The 21434-nt window shown below is 39.0% G+C and overlaps 1 protein-coding gene across 1 annotated transcript in view; it reads left to right on the top strand.

The window, feature by feature from the left end:
• Positions 1-21434, top strand: part of Dnah12 (dynein axonemal heavy chain 12) — a 244057-nt gene that overhangs the window by 138616 nt on the left and 84007 nt on the right. The window contains exons 49-55 of the mRNA XM_063257331.1: positions 467-643; positions 7832-7963; positions 9535-9624; positions 10792-10932; positions 16593-16834; positions 18477-18624; positions 18900-19045. Coding sequence (XP_063113401.1) covers positions 467-643; positions 7832-7963; positions 9535-9624; positions 10792-10932; positions 16593-16834; positions 18477-18624; positions 18900-19045 — 1076 coding nt within the window. The remainder of the gene's footprint in view (positions 1-466; positions 644-7831; positions 7964-9534; positions 9625-10791; positions 10933-16592; positions 16835-18476; positions 18625-18899; positions 19046-21434) is intronic.

Below are 21434 nucleotides of genomic sequence, written 5' to 3'. Positions count from 1 at the left end.
TTTATAATGATTACATTCCTTGTGGGGAGTTGGTACCTATAAATAACACATTCCAATTCTTTTTACTTATTCCTTTCCCCCACTCCACTCCTTCCTTCCATCTCTTGATTCCCTCTTCCTATTTGAAAAAGATCTATCTCCCTACTCCCATTATGTCTTTCATTTTGCTCTTTATTTGTATTTTGATTGTCTCATATAAGAGAAACCATGTGATGGTTAAGATTGTATACCTGGCTTACTCCACTTTACATTATATTTTCAAGGGGAATCCGTCCTTAAGGGAAGTGTGAAGCCTGTTTCTAAACTGGGGCACACGTATTTGCTTTTCTCCTCATTTTCTAAAATCCTGCAAAATGATGTGTTTGGATTCCCTCATTTTTAAGTATTCTTTTGTTCCCCTAGGAGTGAGAAAGCAATAGGATATTTGAAGAATGGTCTTTGTTTTTTCTGTGTTTCTTTTCTTCAGGTTATTGAGATTGAATCTGCACAAGTAGAAGCAAAAAGAAAATTTGTGAAATTAGATGAAGAGATAGCCAGTGGAAAGGCCGAAGAAGCCCAAGCTCTGAAAAATGAGTGTGAAAGTGACTTAGCGGAGGCGATTCCAGCCTTGGAAGCAGCTCTGTCTGCACTGGACACACTTAAGGCAAGGGATTGTCTGGGTTTCATCAACAAAGTCCAGCTGTGGATAGGTCTTCAGTTAATTTCAGTTAATGTCAAGTTGTTCTTATCTAATTATTTGAAACTTACTTCTTCAGTTTTCTGATATGTTGTTATATTTATATTTTTTACTTTTAATATATTATTTATAATTTCTAATCACAATATTCGAGTGAAAATGGAATGAATAGTCCCTGGAAGCCAAGGTGGTTTTACACATGGACCAGGAGACATGTTAAAAAAATAGTATAGTTAGAGGGCCTGGATTCAACCCCGAGCACCAAGGAAAGAGACAAAAAGGGAAGAAGGAAGAAAGGGAGCAAGGTAAGGAGGGGAGAGGGAAGGAAGGAAAGTAAGGGAAGAAAGGGGGAGGGAAGAGAGGAAGAAGATAAAAAGAAAGGAAAAGAAATGAGAAAGAAAAGTGTAGGCAGCTCTGCAGCCTTGTGGACATATATGCACAGAGAAATTTAAGTCATTTCCAAAGCCACTATGACTGGTACCTGTGTGTACCATGCTGTGTTACATACGACTTATACAGTGTTTAGGCAAGACCAGAATAACCTTACAAAACGGAGCCGGAGAGACAGCACGAGTGTCTTAAGAGACTGTTGTTTCAGTTTCTGATATGTAAACTTTTGTGCCCTGGGGAGTCACAGCCTCTTTACCTTTGAGGCTCACACCCAGTTGATATTCCTGGAGCTGATTGGTTCTGCCATCCCACTGTGCTGATGCATCTTAGAGAGAGCCCTGTGCGAGGAAACAGGAGACTGCTTGATGGTTTTAGAGATTACATACCAGTGCCTCAGCTGGCCTTAAGTGCAATACTTAGAGCCAACTGAAGAGAGAAGGAAATACCATAGCCAGCTCTGAACATATCAGTGTAAGGAAATCAGTCTCCATGTCATCAAAGTTGCAGCAATTGTTCTGCACCCAAGGGAGTCAGTCAAGTTGTCTCCCATATCTTTTTTCCTTTTCTTTTTGTAGCTCCAGCAGGGTTAATGGCCTCAAGTTCTCTTTGGGTAGTGAATCCTTTATGACAGGCTCTAATGAGAAAAATTATAAAGAATAGATTGAACACATTAATTTCAGTATAAAACCAAAAGTGAACCTTGACGTATACAAATGGATTCAGTTGTTCTATGGCATAAGCAAACTTATCCCAATCCTTAATTTGGGTATCAAAGGTAGCTGTCTGTTGTGACATGGACAGCACTAGTTAGTCTTTGAAGAGCATCTCTATCCATAGTAATATTCTGATGAATTGCTCTTTGTATGTACCTTTTGATCATTCCCCAAGGATGTAGGCTTTTGTTATATGGCAATGGGGTGATACAAAAATGTGGCACACTATAGTAGCACTTTAAGCCTTGTTGTAGCTGTAAGCTTTCAATCTCATAACGCAGTTTGTCCAGCCTGTGTTAGGGTAATTTTAAATGTCTCTAATAAAGGTTTCGAAATATAATGAAAAAATTTATAGGCTTGTCTTCAATTATTAAAAATGGAAGCCAGATTTACCAGAGCACCTGCATTATAATCACCAAATGACAGTGAATTTGGGAGATTAAAATAGGTTGTAAAAGGACCACTAAGGAATGGAACAGTTTTAATGAATATATCCCATAGCACTTTTAAAATTATGTGTAATAGTGTGAGCTTGAATTGACCACATTGCTGTTGTTTATTTAATGGTGTTAATAAGATCTGCAACCTTTTTTGCATAGAAGTACCAAAGGCTTTTTATCATAAATCCAACTTTAGCTTTATGTTGGTTAACTGAGGGCACAACCAGTGATGTTACTACACCTGTCTGTCTGTCATGGCTGACATAGGGTAGCTGTGGTAACTGAGGAGAGCCTGAACCTCGCAAGGCCAGGGAGGCACGTTTAAGCAACCAAGTCTGCGTCCATGATCGGTTGTTTACTACGGTGACATCAATTCTCATCCCCAGCAATGCAATAAGAGCTTTATCAATTTGAGTATTTGTATGAAGTGAAATATCCTGAGAAAAACAAGGTTTTTTTGCTTACGGGCCTGTTTTTAACAGGTTTATTCACAGGGCTAAGGGAAGGAGTGGTAATTTCAGTGGGAATCAAAATTGGCATTTTTACTCCCAAAGAACGAATGTAAGGAGCCCCAGGTAAATCTAATTCTGCATGCTGGTTGGTTTGATGGACCAGGAAAACTAGAGGCATAGAGATTGTTGCTAGACTGATTAGGACTAGAAAAAGCTAGCTTAATTGGTTTTGAATTATTGGCGCATAGGCTAAGGGGCACATTGCTTTTCGGCAAGACTGTGCCATTCTTTTGAGATTTAGATTTACAATGTTTCTTCCAGTGAAACCCTTTCATACTGTGTGGACACAGATGAGGCCCAACCTGAGTAGTTAAAGGGACTGACACCTCTAGAGATGCTGCATAGTGTTGACTCGTATGTTCTCCTTTGCCATAATCAATACATTTCATTACATTTAATCTGTCAGTAAGACAGTGGGACATAGCCTGTGCTATGAGTCCTGAAGCATGGTGGTGGAACCAGTATCCTGGCATGTTTGAATATAAGCAGATAAATCTCTAGTGTGAAGGACTGATGCTAAGGCTCTTCTGCGGTCTTCATTGTTATCTGTGTTAACAGAGTTTTCTGCCACAATAAAGGAGCAGAATGTAAAAAAAGTAAAAGGGGCCTTTTATTTAAAGACCGTGGAGAGGAGCCCACAACCAGCAAGGGTTTGGCTTTCTTCTCTGCGTGGATATGGGGGTGTGGGGTGTATGTGATCTTTGACCAGATGTGGTGCCTAGGGCAGGCATTGATGATGCACAGGGAGCTGATTGGAATTCTCTTCACATGCACAGGGAAAGGAAGGAGGAAGTTGTAATTGGGGAAGAAGGAGGACATGGCTGTCAGGATTGGCATCCCCAATTTGGCCTTCCATCATGTTGAACTACCGCCATAATGTCCTGCATTATGGCAAAACTCTTGAAATTCTTGGAAGAGCAAAACTCTTTCAATATGATAGCTGATGAAGGGCCAAGGATTTAGCTCAGCGATATAAGTGCCTGCCTGGCAAGCACGAGGTCACGAGTTCAATCCTTGGTACCAAAAACAAACAAACAAAAAAATATGAAAGGGTTTTGGCCCAGATGGGACACTGTAGCCAGGAAAGCCTCAACTGGAACCTCCCCCCGCCCCTAGAGATTTACCTGTGACTCTATCTCCCCCCACCCTTAGGAATCTTCCCCTGGCGCCAAACATGTGCCAATGAGATACCTGCACATCTCTAATGGCCCTAGGACACTACCCTAAGCTTAGGCTACTTATATACCCCCCCATGCCACGTGTCCACCAGAGAGAAAGCCGGACTCCAGCGGTGGGGGGTGGGGGTGGGGGTGGTGTCCATTATCTCTCTCTGTGTTCTCAGAATAAAGGCCTCTTTTGTTTTATACTTCACATCTTTTGGAAATAATCCTATCAAAATATATTTAAGGAAACTATGAGGTGATTTTGATGATGCCTATAAGAGATTAATATAACTGATGAAAGATAATTTTAGCAGCCTCCTCATGAGAGACCTGTCTGTCTATGTATTGCTTCATGTAGTCTAGCTATAAACTATATGTAAGTCTCTGTAGAGCCTTGTAAAACTTGGGTAAAGGATTTATTAAGTGGACCATCTTCTGGGACAGAAACCCACGTGTGATGTAGTAGTTCTTTACACTGCATGAAAAGAAGGGGTTGCTTGAATTTTTACGTCAGTGTATTGTCCCATGTCAGATAGCATTTCTTGTGTTATGGCCTGTATGTTTTCATCTTCACTGTCCTGGTTATTTTGTGCTCGCTCTGCAGTGAGTGTCCTTAGTTGTAATTCAAAATGTAGAATTTGTGTGTAGACATGTGCGAGGTAGGTGGGTCACCTGACCTGGCACCATTTGAAAACCTTGAATTATGTTGTCTAAACAACCTAGAGAAAAGGACCTTGAACCCCAGTATTGAGGACACTTTGCCTGAGTTCTTTGAGGAGCAGGAAATTAAAGTAGTGTGTGTTCCATGTTTTCTTGTGTGATTGTCCGGATTGTTTCCACAGTTACTGGGAAACACACAGGCTGAGCATGGACCGTGTCACGGTACTTGAGTTTTTTTTTACGAGTGAGGAAGCAGGAGGTGTGCTGTGCTATGTCTGTGGTATGGGAGCGGGTGGAGCTGTAGGAACCACAGTAGCAGCTTCTGAGTTGGGTGTGGTAAATGGAGCCACACATATGTAAATACATTGGAAAGATTTTGTATTTCTTTACAAATATCTTTGGGGATATTTTGCAACAGTGAACTCATTTGATTCTCTGCATTTTAAAAATAGGTTTCATTTGTCTCTATGAACCCATTCAGAGGCACGTTACTGTGGTGATCTGAATTATTTACTATTGCTACTTCAGGGCTCTTTTCTACCTCAGTTGTCTTAACCAGAAGGTTGTCTTTTGTAATGTAACTTTGATGGTGGTCTGTGTCTTTTATTAAGTTAATTTGTAAGGACCTAAAAGCTATTTTTACTAAATTAAAGGTAGTTATAGTTTCAGGGTAGAGTTGTTTATTTTTGTTTTCTGTGGCTTCATGAAGGGTTTTATCTATGTTATCCCAAACTCTCATATCCAGTGTACCAGCTTTGGGGAAAGAAGGGTAGAACAAGGTATTTGTTGGAGCAGTCTAAAAGCTTTTTTAGGTGGTACAGTAATGTTTGCATCTTTCAATAACTTTATAATCAATAAACTGAAATCTTTCTCTTCTGCAGATAATGAATATTTTTGGCCCATGGTTACCCTTGGCAATTAGAGTATAATTACTACTTACATCTGAACAAATGTAATTAAGAAAGTGCTCTTCTTACCTTAAAATTTGTCATGCAGGATCCAGTGGATTGTCTGCTGGATGATGGTTGGTTCTTGTGCTGTGAAAGTTGTGCGTTCCGGCCACATTGAGCACCAAATATAGTAATCCCAGATATTGCGTACAGTCATCCAAGTAGTGTAATCCTTTTTCTAGTCTTCCTCACAATCCAAAAGGTTATATTTATAATCCCAATTAGATGTTATTGGAATCCCAGCAAGTTAATTCCAATCTACCACCTCCAATGCAATCCACCGAGAGAGTAAGACATAGTCCAAGTTAAGGGCAGCCAAGGAGTCCGAAACCCAGTCCCCATGAGGATGTGCAGACAGAGGTCCTGATCCTAGGCCTCCCCCAGATTTTATCATCTTGTGAAGAAAGGAGGTGGCTTAAGGATGAGTGATGGTGAGGATGGCAGGAACTACATGGGTAACTTGAGCTGGCCAGCCAGATGGGGAGAAAAGCGTCTTTGCAAAATGCAGAGATAAGGATATGCAGAAGAATCAATTTGCATAATTCAATTAATGTAGCAATTGAATTGTTTTAGAAGGTTGTTGCTTCAGTTTCTGATATGTAAACTTTTGTGCTCTGGGGAGTCATAGCCTCTACCTTGAGGCTCATACCCAGTTGATATTCCTGGAGCTGACTGGCTCTCTCATCCCACTGTGCTCATATCTTTTAGAGAGAGCACTATAAGAGGAAACAGGAGACTGTGATGGCTTTAGAGATTACACACTAGTGCCTCAGATGACCTTATGTGCAATGCTTAGAGCCAATTGAAGAGAGAAGGAAATACCATAGCCAGCTCTGAACATATCAGTGTAAGGAAATTAGTCTCCATATCATCAAGTTGCAGCAGTTGTTCTGCACTCAAGGGAGTCACTCAAGTTGTCTCCTACACCTGAGTAATATGGGGTTCAGGATATTCAGACTTTGTTTTCTAGTCAATGTAATTTAAATGTAAGAAACCTAACAAGACTGTGAACTCAGTATGTGGGTAATGTAGCATCTCGTAGGATAAAGTTGTCAGAATTTCTGTTATATCAGAGATTATTTTAGAGCATTTTAAAAACTTGCTAATGTTCTCACTGTGTGATGGACCAAGAATTCAAAAGCCTAAACTTATATTATTTTCTTGTTTTTATGTTCTCTGGCACATTTAAAAGTCATGAGCTACCCCATGATCCTTCCTTTTTCTGTCCTTAGAGGTGATCAGCAGCCATTCAATTTGACAATGCTTTATTTTTAACAAGTGTGCAAATCTAGGCAACCAAGACCATTAATTTAGCAAACTATCTTATCACTGTGTTCCATGAGCTTTCAACACTCCTGCTTCCGATACAAAATTTTTGATGCTTCCAAATCCCACCAGTTCAGATCTTTGGTCTCAGGGTTCCCTTTTAGTCTGAGCCTGTTGCTTGTACCCTTCCTCGTATGCCATACGGTATTATACGAGTTAGGGTTCAGCTACAGAAAGTTGAGTTGATTCTATTTAATATAAACAGATAAAACAGTTTTAACAAGAACAGATCCTAGACTGAGTCATTAGAAATGACTCAAAAGCCAAATTGTGCAAATGGTTTATCAGCAGAGCTGTCCCTCTGGGCAGGCAGCCCTCAGACCCACACTGGCTCCACCATAATCCATATCAGCAAAATGGATGCCTCGTACCCTACCACCCTCCCCATTTGTCGTCTGAATTCTAGTGTCACTCAAGTGATCTGATAGTGAAACCTAATACTCACCCAGAGCTTTAGTTGCATGGAAACTAAGACACTTAGTTGTTAGTTTTCTGGCATTTTTGCCATTGTAAGGAATGTCAGAAGGACATTGGAATGGTTAGTAAGCGAATCTATAGTATCTGCTATAACAAAGTGAACTTTTTAGAAGTTAATTTTAGGATCTGGATCTGCTTCTTTAATTTTTATCACTAAAACTAATTCTACACATGAGGAACTATAGAATTGTCTTTGATTAAATTAGGGTTCTTAATTAAGATTCTATGCATAGCTTGATATATGCTTTGTATATGTGCAAAAAACACATTTTTAGAGGGTTCATAGTGGTTATAACACCCTCCTAAGGATCTGTGAGCTCCCAAACATTTATGACCCATTAGTCTTAACCTGTATGAAATTCTATTTTGCTAATTCTTTCATAAACATGCAAGGAAGAAAAAAAAAGAAGAAAAGAAAAATCACAATCTAAATTAAAGTAGATGATTTTTCATTCTCCAGTATTACTTTTTAAGCTTTCATTACTTAAACTATTCTGAACATGTCTTCCTTTCTTTTGATTTAGCCAGCTGATATTACAATTGTGAAATCAATGAAGAATCCTCCATCTGGTGTTAAGCTGGTTATGGCTGCCATTTGTGTCATGAAAGATATAAAACCAGAAAAAATTCTAGATCCTGCAGGAACTGGAGGCAAGGTAATAATTGGACATAGATTTAAATCATATTAATTGAATATATAAAGCAACTATTGAATTGAATCTATACAGCAACTATTATCAAATTAAATGCCAGCAAAACTCAATTCAGAGAACTAGCTTTCTAGATTGAGTGGACTCAGCACTAGCCATGGAAAACACGTATTCTAGGGAGCATAATACTGTAAAAAATGTGGTTCTATTTGCTTCTATATCGCTCCTTTTCTGTTTACACAAAGCATTCAGAAAGTCCTGGTGCATTAAGTAAGTAGTACTGTGGTGCCTCAGTTTACAAACTTAATTCATTTTACGATTTGGGGAAAGATGGCTGCATTTGTGTCTGTGTGGGGAAGACGGTTGTGGTTGTGTTTGTCACCTGATGTGAATTTGAGAACAGAACCAAATTTTTGCCAAGTGCTTTAGTTTTCAAACCAAATTGTTTACCCTCAGAAGTATTCCTTCACCAAAGTGTTACTCTGGAGTGAAACTGTTAAAGCATGTGTTCTGGAGCCAGAACGTCTATATTCAGAAATCTGGATCCTGCAAGCAGTGTGACCTTGGACAAGGTGCTCATTCTGTAAAAAGAAGATAATCATGGCACCCACCTGACAGGATACAGTAGTGAATGCATACAGCAGTACCTTGGTTCACAAGTGCTTCTGTTTGTGAACAGCTCAGTTGGTGAACAGAAGTGTCACACAAAATTTTGTTTCCGTTAGTGAACTCCACATCACAGCTGCAGCCATCTTCACCAGAATGTGGAGCAAATTAAATTCATGAACTGAGGTACCATGTATACAACTGCTTTGTACAAAGCCTCATAAAGAGTAAACTCACAATAAATGTTAGCTATTACTACGATTATTATTCAAGGCTACACCCCTTCATAAGAAAGCATAACATCCATCCTAAACTAAATTTAGATGTATGTTCTTTTCAGGGCTTTAGTATATCTGAGTTTAAATTCCTAAATTGGAAAACTGGGATTTTTTGTTTGTTTGTTCATTTGTTTCTTTTTTTTTCCTTTGTCACCATGTACTTCATGAGATAATTTTTTAAAAAGTGTTCTCAATCAAGTTATTCTCATTTACATGAATATGTCTATGTAGGTGAGTAGATTGTAAGAAAAATTCTTGCTACTTTTATTTGAAAGAATCAAAGTCTAAAGGAAAACAAAAGTTGAAGTAATAAAAATTATTTCTCGTATGCAGTTGTAGTGCTCTCCATACTAACTGCTTTTCTTTTCTTTTTTTACGCTTTTCTTGACTTCAAAAGAAATAATCACAATTTCCTTTCCATGTTTAATAAAAATTGTCTGTAAATTCATGTCCATATTTAAAATATTTTGTATATCTGACATGTTCTAAGGAGAAGAGTTTTAGCTTCTAAGGAGATATAAGCTGATATTTTGAAAATTATTATGGCTGGGGATATAGCTCAGCGGCACAGTGCCTGCTTGAAGAATATAGATGTTTTTTTTCTGGACAATAGTTTAAAAGTTTAAAAGAAGAATTGTACATTGAACATTTAGAATTATACATTTAATACATTTCCATAAATTGTATTTGTAGGTATTAGATTATTGGGGACCTAGCAAAAAACTCCTGGGAGATATGAATTTCTTAAGAGATCTGAAAGACTACGATAAGGACAACATTCCAGTAAGTTACGTTAGGCTTTTCCTTTTTCTAGCTGTGACTTTGCCAACACATGTAAGACATTTAAAGTGATGTAATGTTGTCAAAACATAGAGCTGTAGTCCTTTTTAGGAATAAGGAAATAATAAGGGATCTTATAGTTATTAACCAACTTATGACAAAGATTGAGACTTTTTCATGACATTCATACATATGTTACCTAAAAAAATGCAAGCAACAGGAATTTGAAGTGGAAAATATTGTTGTTTTCCATTTTCTGGGCATTTTGAAAATGAAACACTAGACATGGAAGAATGAATATTTGAATTTCTATAAGGTATAAACCCACTCTCAAATGACTAGAAAGTTATTTAATAAATAAATGTTTTAGCATAGTATCGACTTGAAAGAGGTCTCTAAAGATCTTCTTATAATACATAGTTTTCTAAGAAATTTTATACACATATTTACATAAGAAAGTATCCTTTTATTGTTATTTGTTATTTTTATTTATTCGTTGTCTTTTTGAGACAGTTTCACTATGAAGTTCAGGCTAGCCTTGAACTCTAAGTTTGTAGCCCAGGCTGACCTTGGACTCAGAGCCATCCTCCTGCCTCAACCTCCCCAGTTCTGGAATTACAGGTGTGCGCCACCACACCCAACTTGTTATTTATTAATGTTTAATTGTTTATTTCATTTGTTCTCTCAATGAACAAAAGTCTTTCAATATTTTTGGAAGAAACATTTTGCCTCAATATTGATAATAAATTTATATATTTTCTAACAAATATTACTTGCACTTTTTCCATAATTATGTGCATTCTAAGTTCTCTCAAAACATTGTTATCAGTGATTTTGGGAGGGGTGAAGAACCAGAAAATGAACTCAGGACTTCATGCTTGCCAGGCAGGTACTGCGCCACTGAGCTAAATTCTCAGTCCTGATCCGTTGGTCTTTATTTTTGTTTTTTGTTTTATGTTTTTGAGACAGGGTCTCATTGTATAGTCAAGACTGGCCTTGAACTCACTATGTAGTCCAGGGTGGTCTCTAACTCATGGCAATCCTTCTGCCTCAGCCTCCCAAGTGCGAGATTACAGGTGTGCGCCACCACTCCTGGCTTGATTTTGGTTTTTAAAGGCAACGTAATTTTTATTCAGAAGTTTGTGATAAATCTAAATCTTTGTTGTACAGGTGGCTGTTATGCAGAAGATTCGTGGTGAATACTTGACAAACCCTGAATTTGATCCCCCTAAGGTTGCTAAAGCTTCCTCTGCAGCCGAGGGTCTGTGTAAGTGGATCATGGCTATGGAAGTCTATGACAGAGTTGCAAAGGTACTTTGAGGCACACCCATTGTCTGCTAAAATATTCTCACGTTATAACCTGCTGTGTAAATGTTTACCAGTTGGGAAGTCTCTCAAGGTGATTCCAGGGAGAATGTGCTCTGCCGCCGCAAAATTATCAGATATTGACTGTGTAGCTAGCAGATGATGAAACTGCAACTTGTTTGGGGCCAACATGACAGACACAATCAACAAATTGTCCAGCCTGCCCTTGGTCCCTCAGGCAAAAGAGAACTAAGAGATTTAAAAATTCAGAACATAAAGGCAAAGCCACAGTTTAAAACATTGGTTTCAGTTTTTTAGATGTACTATATGATGGGATCAGGTGTTTTTGTCTTTCTGTGCCTGGCTTATCTCACTGTAACATCCTCTGAAAGTGACAAGATTTCATCTTTTTATGGCTGAGTAATCAGTTGGGTTAGTAGTACCACATTTTTAAAAACTCCAGTCATCTATTAATAGACAGTAGGTTGATTCTGTCTTGGTTGGAATACTTTTATCTTTTTGACATGCTGAGTTAATTTCCTCTGGGTATATAAGGTGGCTACTTGGTTGTTTAAGGGGAGGAGGGCATCTCACCCCAGAAAGAGTGGGTAGTATCAAGCAGGAGTATAGACTGGTGCAACCACTGTGGAAATCAATGTGAAATTCCTCAGAAAACTAGACTAGAGGTTCCCTGCTATTCCCTTCTGGGTATTATTCCAGATGATTTAGAAACATCATACCACAGTTACACATGCACACTCATGTTTATAACAACAGAGTTTGTGACAGCTGAGTCTTTGAAAGAGCTCAGATGCCCATCATCTGGTGAATGGATAAAGAAGATGCGGGAGTTTTTTATATAATGGAGACTGCTCTGCCATAAAAAAGGATAAGCTTGAGCTATTTCTAGGAAAATGGAAGCACTTTGAGACCATACTCTTAGGTGAAGTAAATTGGACACACATGTAAATACTGCATTGTTTCTCTAGTGTGAGAAATAAAAAGTATGAATAAGGGTCATATAATAGATATTGTGAAATAGGAAGAAAATGTTCAAATGAAGAGAACAGAGGAGAAGGGAAGAGGAAAGAAAAGTGAAAAAATGAGAAAAGAAGGAAAACATGGAAACAAAGCTTTTGTGAATGGGGGAGGTTGAAGGGAGGGTAGAAGATGGAGAAAAACCAAGTTATATCATGCACAGGTACAAATTCTCTGTGGCGAATGCGATCACTGTGTATGTCTAAAATGTACCGATAAAACCTGACTGAGAAAAGAGAGGGAAAGGAGCAGAGGCTGGTGAAAGCACTGTGCATGTAATTACAGTTAGAAAGGAGAAATTGTTTCAGTGTCAGCCTAGACAGATGTGGGGACAAGAGGGGGATTAGGGAGAAGGCTGGGGAGGCAGAACTGCTGTACTTTAACGCCTCGGTTTGCAAACTGTGCTTGGGTGACAAGAACAACCGTAGCCCTCTTCCCCAGCACCATGGACAGTGAGTCCATGGCGGTACTACTGTGATAGTAATGGTTATAAAGGGTCTTTGGGGGTAATAAAATGTTCTCAAATTGGTAGCAGTGATGGTTGCACAACTCTGAATATCCTTAAAACTACTGGATTTTTCACTTTAAATAGTGAGTTATATCTCAATCAAGTTTTTAAAAATTAGATTCAAAAGATTAAAAGATCAGGAGTAAGAAGATCTTGCAGGGTTAAGAGGCAGAGCCCGGAGAGACACCCAGAAGCATGGACACCTTGACAAGGAACCCTTATGGAATATCCACTGGAGGCCAATTTGGGGATGAAAGAAAATGGTTAAATTTGCAGGTTTTTCTGGTAAAAGGCCGTGGAAACCTGTCTGCAGCTTGCATAATTCTACTCAGGGAAGCAGAAATGTAAGTTGGACAGCAGATGAAAATGCGTGGTAGTGTATATTTAGAATTAGCTTGGAGGGTAGAACTATCAGGCTGTAGCAGCTGGCAGATGTTCCTTCCTCTGTGGAATCGGTGTGTGCAGACTAGTAATCAGCTATCACGGGAATGAAGCTAACGTATCTCGGGCATCCCTCCATCAGACATCTTGGTTCTCCACACAGCAGTCTTTGGCAAGTCTGTTAGCTCTTCATTTAGCTGACTTCCGCGTGTCCCACTTTCCCTTGCTGCGCCCCGAGAACACCAGAGAGCCAAGTCTTCACTGGAAAGGGAACGGGCTTTGTCCAAAGCTAGCGCTGAAGGAGGCGGAGGCCTCAGCAGCTCCCCGCGCACCGCGCTGTGCTGAGGTGTGCAAAGCTTTGCAGTTAAAGAGGAGAGGGCAGCGCACTGAGGCTGTCTCAGCAGTTCCCCCGCAGCCCTCCCCATTCTCAGGGTCGTCCCTCGCTGCTGGATGAAACTGAGCTCAGGCTCCCTGGGCCGCACTGCATGTTCCTTCCCACGTGAGTTTTCTGTCCGTTTAGCAGAGTGAGGCAAGAAAGTCACGGTGACTTACTCTCTCAGCGTGGGGAAGTTTGGGGAAGCAGCTCAGCTCCCTTCCTTCCTCCTCCCTTTTTCCTTCTTTCTTCTCTTCCTCCTCCTCTTCCTGTTTTTTAATGTGTTACTGGGTAGTGAACTTAGGGGCTTCTCACTGTGTAATATCCCAGCTCCTTTTGTATTTTTTATTTTTGAGACAGTGTTGCTTACATCACTAAATTGACCAGGTTGGCTAGAATTTGCCATCCTCCTGCCTCAGCATCCCAGGTTATAGCAGCTCTTTTTATTTTATTTTTTTTAATCGATACCGGGATCAAACTCACCACCGCAGGTTTGCAAGGCAGATGCTTGCAAGGACGCCGCTGAGCTAAATCCCCAGCCCCAACAGCTCAATTTTTAAAGATCCATTTTTACCCTCTCACTTACACAATACGACGTTTTAATGTGGATTTTTTTTTGGATCCTTTCTACAAAGTAGAGAAGCTAATTACTTCAATTACTAAGCTCTTCCGTGTCTTCCCACTCCATATCTCCACATGGTCGCTTTTTAATTCTGATGCATCTGTCCCATGTTGAAGTAGGGTGGAAGGGAGATACCCAGCAGTGTCTCTCTGCAGTCAGTGTAGAAAGGGGAGCTGGCTGCCTTCCACCTCCCTGTCTAATACATTCTTCTTTTCAGATTTCAGCTTAGGGGAGAGAAAGCAGGACACTTGGTTTCTGATACTCTTCTCACTTCCTGCTTTGCCTTCAACTTCATTCTAGGTGTCTACTCGAAGGGTCACCATCTAGATTCTGTGTCAATGGCTTAGTGCATACTCTGTAATCAAGGGAGCCAGACCGCCTTCTTGATATGCTAATAAGCACAAACACAATAACAAAAACAACTTTAGAAAGTACCCTCGATACTCATGGCAATCAGAGGTCATCACAGGGATAAAGAGCAAACTAACTTGTGGTTCATCAGAATAATGATTTGTATTTTCTTCTAAATAATCAGAGACTTAGCCGCGATAGCACATGCCTTTAATCTCAGCATTGAGGAGGCTGGAGCAGGAGGATCTCCATGAGTTCAAAGACAGCCTGAACTATTCAGCAAGACCCTGTTCCCCTTTGGAGCAATGCCCAAAAATCTCTAGTCATTATCCTAAATCAATCATCTTTGGGTCCCAGGAAAAGCACAGTTGAAACTGCCACAGAATCAGACAATTGTAAGGAACAGTGCAAGTCAGACACCAGCAGAGACTGCCCGGCTTGTGTAAAAGCAACAGTGTGAAATTTATTGTGCCTAGATGCAGGCAGAGGCAAAAAGGCCAAATGGAGAAAAGTGGACCCTCTTTATAGGACGTGGACAAAGAGGCTCAGGGATCACAGGCGAAGAGGTCAAGGCACACATCCATGTGTCAAGTTTTCTGCATGTCCGATGCCTCAGTGGGCAAAGTCCATGAAGCGTCCATCGTAAATGTTAGGATGCTTTCAGAGAGTGCTTGGAAGATTCCATGTTCTATCTTATTTCCTTTTAGGACATCCTATGTTTGCTAAGGATGACAGCACTGGTGCTGAGTTGGGTTTTTTCTGAGAATACTGCACCTGCTGACAGGTGGGTTAGGTGCTGGGAGAGTCATGACAGGAACAAAACTGCTCCTCAAGTCATAAAGATGTCTCTGGAGCTCAGAAAGCAGGAATGAGACACGAACTGACAGGCCCCAGCCCACCACACTCTCCCAGGTCTCAGTTCTTCAGTGGCCAGACCCGTCTGAGCCCCTAATGAGAGTGTGCCCCTCAAGCCACTACGCAAGTTGGAGTCCTTGCCTTACTTTCTCTCTCACTTTCTAATTAAGGCTTTTTTCCTGTAAGTTGGTGCTTTAGTTTTAATTTGTATTACTGCTAAAATTAAGGGGTCACACTAGCCAGTGATGCCGTTTTCTTGATGAATCTTGGCTTTTCAAGATTTATGGAGGAAACTTTAAGTTTGTGAAGCTGAACATCAAGGCTTTTCTTCCCTATATTTCCATTATTGCAGTCTTAAAACCTCCTAGGTGAATGTGTGCCTTTCTTACGAGAGCTGGGTTCTTGGGTGCAGCTGCTCAGACCAAGACCAGATCCAGAGTAGAGGATACAAGCACAGGCAGGGCTCTTGTGGGACCTCTGAGCACAGAAGGGAGCCACAGCTCTCACCAAGGCAGGTCAGACCAGCAGTTCTGTGAACAAAGAGAAAGGATAGCAAATGTAGGGAAGGTTCCCATCCAAAGACCTGCCCAGAGTTCCTACCTAAGCTCCATGCGCGTGAGGAACTCAAACCTGCAGAGTGTCCAGTCCAGATAGCTCAGCGTCTGAGCTCATTGTAGGCAGCACACTGCTGAGCTCTGACTGCAAGGGTAGGGCAGGTTTTGGGGGCTGATCTTTGTTTGCATCTGTCTTAGTGGGATGTATCTGCAGCTCTTGTATTTTTAACTCCAGGACTGAGCATGAGCCCTGGGTCCTCATTTATGTGCTTGCTTGGTTCTGCTGTGAAGGTACAGAACAGTCTTGTACCCCTTCCTAGCATCTCATCATTTTATTCCACGTTGGCTGACCTTTGGCTGTCTCACCTTGGGCTGATGGAGAGGAATATCACAGTCTTGGAAAAGAAATTAAAACGTGCCTGGCAAGTGTGAGGTCATGAGTTCGATCCCCGGTACCAAAAAAAAAAAAAAAAAAAAAATTAAAACACAACAACAATAAAGCCAAAATCATATTCATATATTTTAACAGTTGTTATTTCTGTCTCATGTTTTTATATTTCTCAGTTGAATGGTAACATTATTACTACTACTACTATTATTATTATTTTTGGTACTGCAGATCGAGCTCATGACCTCATGCTTACCAGGCAGTCACTTACACCGCTGAGCTAAATCCCCAGCCCAACTTCTCATTGGTTTGAAACATTTTGCTAAACATTATGGATTTTTGCTCTATATTATAACATTTTATTACTCCAGGTGTTTATTTTTTAGGTGACAGTTTTCTAATCCAGATCATTTCTGAATTTTATAATAGATATAGGTATTTTTTACTTTGTATGGAAACATATGAATAAATTTAGAATAAATGCATATTTTATGTGCTTAATTATTATACTTCATTTTGAACTCATGATATCTACAAAGGAATCACGTAAGTTTTACATAGTACATATCACATCTGCATATATTGTTCTCAAATAGGTTGTGGCTCCTAAGAAAGCTCGGTTAGCAGAAGCTCAGAAGTCTTTAGCTGAAACAATGGAGCTTTTGAATGAGAAAAGAGCAGAACTGGCAGAAGTAGAGCTTCATTTGGAGAATTTACAAAAGACATTTCTTGAGAAAACTGAGGAAAAGGCTGCTTTAGAAGATCAGGTGGAACTTTGTGCTAAGAAACTTCAAAGAGCTTCACAACTAATCGGAGGACTGGGTGGAGAAAAATCAAGGTCAGATTTCTACTCATTCAAGATTGAAGAATGTCCGGCTTGAATATGTGGCCTTCTTTGGGCATTTATGTTTATCGCTACAGATTTTAGAGCAGTTGAGAATGTGGGACATTCTACAAGGCACTTGGCCAGGTTCCTCCAAAGAGGAGTAACAATACTGAGACAGGGTGGTGTCTTGGTTATTTTTCTTGCTGTTGAGATAAAATACCCAACACCCAAAGTTAAAGGAGGAAAAATTTATTTCAATCACAGTTTGTAGAGGTTTCATGTCATAGCTGGCTGGCTTCAGTGCAGGGTGGCATGGCAGAGGGGCATCACAGGGGAAAAATAATCCATGGTGCAGTAGGCTGAAGGCAGCAAACAGCAATAAGAGGCAGCCAACAGCCAGCCCACTTTGGCCTTCTGTCGCATCCAGGCTACCAGCTTTTAGGTGGTGCATCCCAGACTAAGTTAGTTCCAATCAGTGGACTATTTTAGTATCCCAGCATCACATACCTGGATCTAGCCAGTTCCAAAAAGCTGCATCTATGATCGTATGAGGCTTGGGGGATCATCTAGATACAAGCCATAACAGATGATGTTTGTTGCTTCCTTTTAAGTAGTTTTTTTAAAAAGGCAAATAAGGCACATGTTAACAAATTTTAAACATCGTGTATTTGATATACAAAATGTGATTCATTTACAATTTTAGCCAGATGTGTTGGCACATTGCTGTAATCTCAGCACTGGGGAGGCTGAGATAGGAGAATCCCTGTGAGTTTGAGGCATGCCTGAATTGCATAGCAATATCCTATCTCAAAAAAAAAGATTATTTTACAATTGTATGTATTTCAAATTTTTATGTAATAAAAACATTTAAAATTTTTTAGGGAGACTACTGGATGTATGACTCACTTGGTTAAAAGTTACTTCAAAGAAGATATAGCTGGCTTGATTTAGCAAAGCTAACTAGCATTATTTTAATGTGTTTACTTGGACTGGATGGCTAGCTATTACATTTGTTATCTTTGTTAAATGAACAGCATAATAAGGTTTGTGTCTTTGGCAATACTTTGTAGTTCAGGTTAGATCATTTTGAGACATACTTTTTATTATGAAAGTTTCATTCAGTGGGAAAAATAGCAACTTCAGTAATGCTATCTCAATAAAACAGTTTCAAAACAGGTTTTTCTTTTACTTAAAATAAAAAAGTAATAATATCTCAACTTCTTATAGCTTAAATTAAAAAGTTTTTAATAGTCTTAACAGTACAGTGTTATGTATAGTCTAACAGTATGTCTATTAGGCCACACCATCCTGGAGAAAATTCTTAGGCAAAAATGCTGGTGTTTTGCTTGATTTTGCTTTTTCTGAAGAGACAAGTCTTGCAAAAAATACCTAATATTGTCATAATGAAAGGTAGATTGTTGTTTGTATAACAGATATATATGTATATGTAGCATATATAGAGATATACGTAGCATCTATATCTATGTAGCATATTAAAACCAGAAGGAATCTAACCTCTTTACATTACAAATAAGCAATGTCCCATGCCTCATAACTTTACTCCAGAATTTGGACTGGAATCCTTGGCTCTTTCAGCTACTGTCTTCTGTAATTCCCTGTTGTGAATCTGTTTTGCTTTTACTTGATCACATAGATGGGCTCAAGCTGCAGATGATCTTCAGATAACATATGTAAATTTAACTGGTGACGTCTTGGTATCAGCAGGAGTAATAGCCTACCTCGGTGCTTTTACCTCTGGCTTCCGACAAACGTGTACTAAAGACTGGAGCATGCTATGCAAGGTACTAGTACTTTCTGTTTTAGGACATTCAAAGTATGAGTTGCATTGTTTGGGAGAAAGGATGATAATGACAGACAAAGGAAGAGAAACTGAAAATATGAGGTCTTTTTTTTGCTGCTTCTTTGATTCATAGTCCAACTTCTAACTTGCTTTCTTTTTTCTGATCCTTAGAGTTATTACATGATACCTGATGGCAATTAAATAAGCACTTTAATTTTAAAAAATGTTTTAATTAGTTAGATGAAAGAAAACGTTAGACTTTTTTATTTCTTACAGGAGAAAAAAATCCCTTGTTCAGAGGAGTTCTCCTTAAGTAAGACCCTGGGTGATCCGGTAAAAATTAGAGCTTGGAACATTGCTGGATTGCCAACAGATACATTCTCTATAGACAATGGAGTGATTGTTGATAACTCTAGACGCTGGTAAGAAACATAAAGTTTTAATTTTCCCATTATCTTACTTGAAAGTTTTCAAATAGACATAGAAGTTGAAAGCATTTTACAGTAAACATCATTATGGCTGCCGCCTCCTAGACTGTGCAGTTAACATTTAGTATGTGCTGCTTGATCATGGGTCAGTCCACCCCATTCGGTCCACCAGCATCTGCTTGTATGAGTTTTAATGTAAGCTGTAGACGTAGATGTATTTCCTCCTAGACACATCAGCATGCATATCATTAGCTAAAGTTCAATTGTGTTTACATTTTTGAGGCAAAATTTGTTACATTGAGATACACAAAACTTAAATACGCTCTTTGATGTGTTTCAACAAAAGTATGCCCCCGTGCAACTCAAACCTCTATTATGATACAGAAATAACAAGCACCTGGGAAGTTCATTATTATCCCCGTCCAATAAACACCGGCCTTTATCTGTCTCTGGAAAATTATTGTGGTATGATTTCCCACCATGAATTAGTTATGCCTGTTCTAGACACTCACTTATATCTGTGCTTTTATGTGTAAAGCTGTTTCTACTATGCATAATTTTCTTAAGAGTCATCCATGCTATTTCACGTATTGGCACTTTGTTTCTGATTTTTATAGATGAAAAGTATTATGTCATATGACTATATCACTGCTTATGCATCCTCCTATTAATGTATATCTGGGCTACTTCTTTTCAGCTAGGTAACACTTATTTTTGCTGTATCTTTCTACTCATTTTCAAGACACTCTAATTTGATAACATACAATTTCATGGATATCTTTTGCATTTGTTATCATTGATAACCTGGTAACTTAAAAACTTTCAAAATAACTTATTGCTATTTTTGGTTGATGTAAGTGTGAAAAACTTGGAAGTTATTCTCTGAGAAATAGTTTCCTGTAATGGCTATTTAGTCATGTTGTCATCTAATTTTAAAAGTTTTATCACAGGACCATTTCTCAAACATTCTATGTAACTACTCTTGAATTTCTATAGGCATCACTTACTATTTAAGTGCCCCACATCATCATAACAATCCTGAGTTAGGTATTAGTATGACTTCATTTGCAGATGGGAAAATTTAAGAATGACTTACTAATTTTAATAAGTAAAATAAAATAAAGTACTAATTATTAAAATTACCAATTTTAATGCTTACTGAGTTTAAAATTAATTAATAAATGATAGAGTCAGAATTTAAACCTAAGTGACTAACTTTCAAATCCTTGCTCTTTTTTTCATTTTTAAAAATATAAACTTTCTGGGTGTGGTGGCACACTCCTGTAATCCCAGCACTTGGCAGGCTAAAGTAGGATCCTTGCAAGTTTGAGATCAGCCTGGGCTACAAAGTGAGCCCAAGGCCACCCTGAATTTCATAGTGAGACCCTGTCTCAAAAAGACAAAATAAAAAACAAGAAAACTGTTTGTACGTGTCTGCAGTTCATGTAGTTCACAACCGTCTTGAGGAATGGTTACATGTATATATTGTAGTGTGTTTCTTTCTTCAATCCTTTCCTCTTCCTATTCCCTCCCCTCCGCCCTCTTTCTCCTGTTGTCCTATTTGTTTTTCACTCCTATTGATATTATTTGTCTTAGCTCATGTTATGGTCTATTATTAAGGTTCCTGTACATGGCACACCTTTATTCTTCTTATTTCCTCTTTGCCTCTTCTTCATCCCTCATCCTTGTTCCCTTGGATCACTTTCTTGATGCACGACATCCATCCCCTTGTACCTTTCTGCCTATCCTTTATCATTTTCTTTGTTTGTTCTTTGCCTTGCTCAAATGAGAGCTACTGTAAGGTATTTAAGCATATGTGTCTGGTTTATTTGATTCAAAATTTTATTTTCCGGGTGCATCCATTTTCCTACAAAAGTCTCAAATGTGTCATTCTTTATAGCCAAGTTGTATTCCATTATCTACAGATACCACACTGCCTTTATCTAGTTGTCTACTTATGGGTATGTAGGCTGTTTCTAAGATTTAGCTATTATGAGTTGTGCTGCTATAAACATTGGTGGGTATATGACTGTGTTGTGATGTCTTTAAGCTCTTTGGAGAAGATACCTAGCAGGGGAACTGCTGGGTCGTACAGAATTTCTAATTTCAGTTCTTTGAGAAATATCAGTACTGATATCCAAAATAGTTGTACTAGTGTAATTCCCACCAACAATGAAGGAGTGTTCCTTTTTCAACACAGCTGCTCCAGCATGTGTTATTGCTTCATTTTTTTTTAATGATTGCCTTCTTTTTCTGGAGTAAGATGGAATCTTAGTGTTTTTTTAATTTATATTTTTCTAATGGCCAGAGCTGTTGAACAGTTTTTCATATATTTGTTAGCCATTTGTATTTCTTCCTGTGTGAAATGTTTGTTTGTTTCTCT

This window comes from Cavia porcellus, unplaced genomic scaffold (assembly GCF_034190915.1).
Source record: "Cavia porcellus strain 051 isolate PalLab524CR breed Dunkin Hartley unplaced genomic scaffold, mCavPor4.1 scaffold_10, whole genome shotgun sequence".
NCBI lineage: Eukaryota > Metazoa > Chordata > Mammalia > Rodentia > Caviidae > Cavia > Cavia porcellus.
The sequence above is the reverse complement of the archived record's forward strand: the minus strand, read 5'-3'. Positions and strand labels throughout refer to the sequence as shown.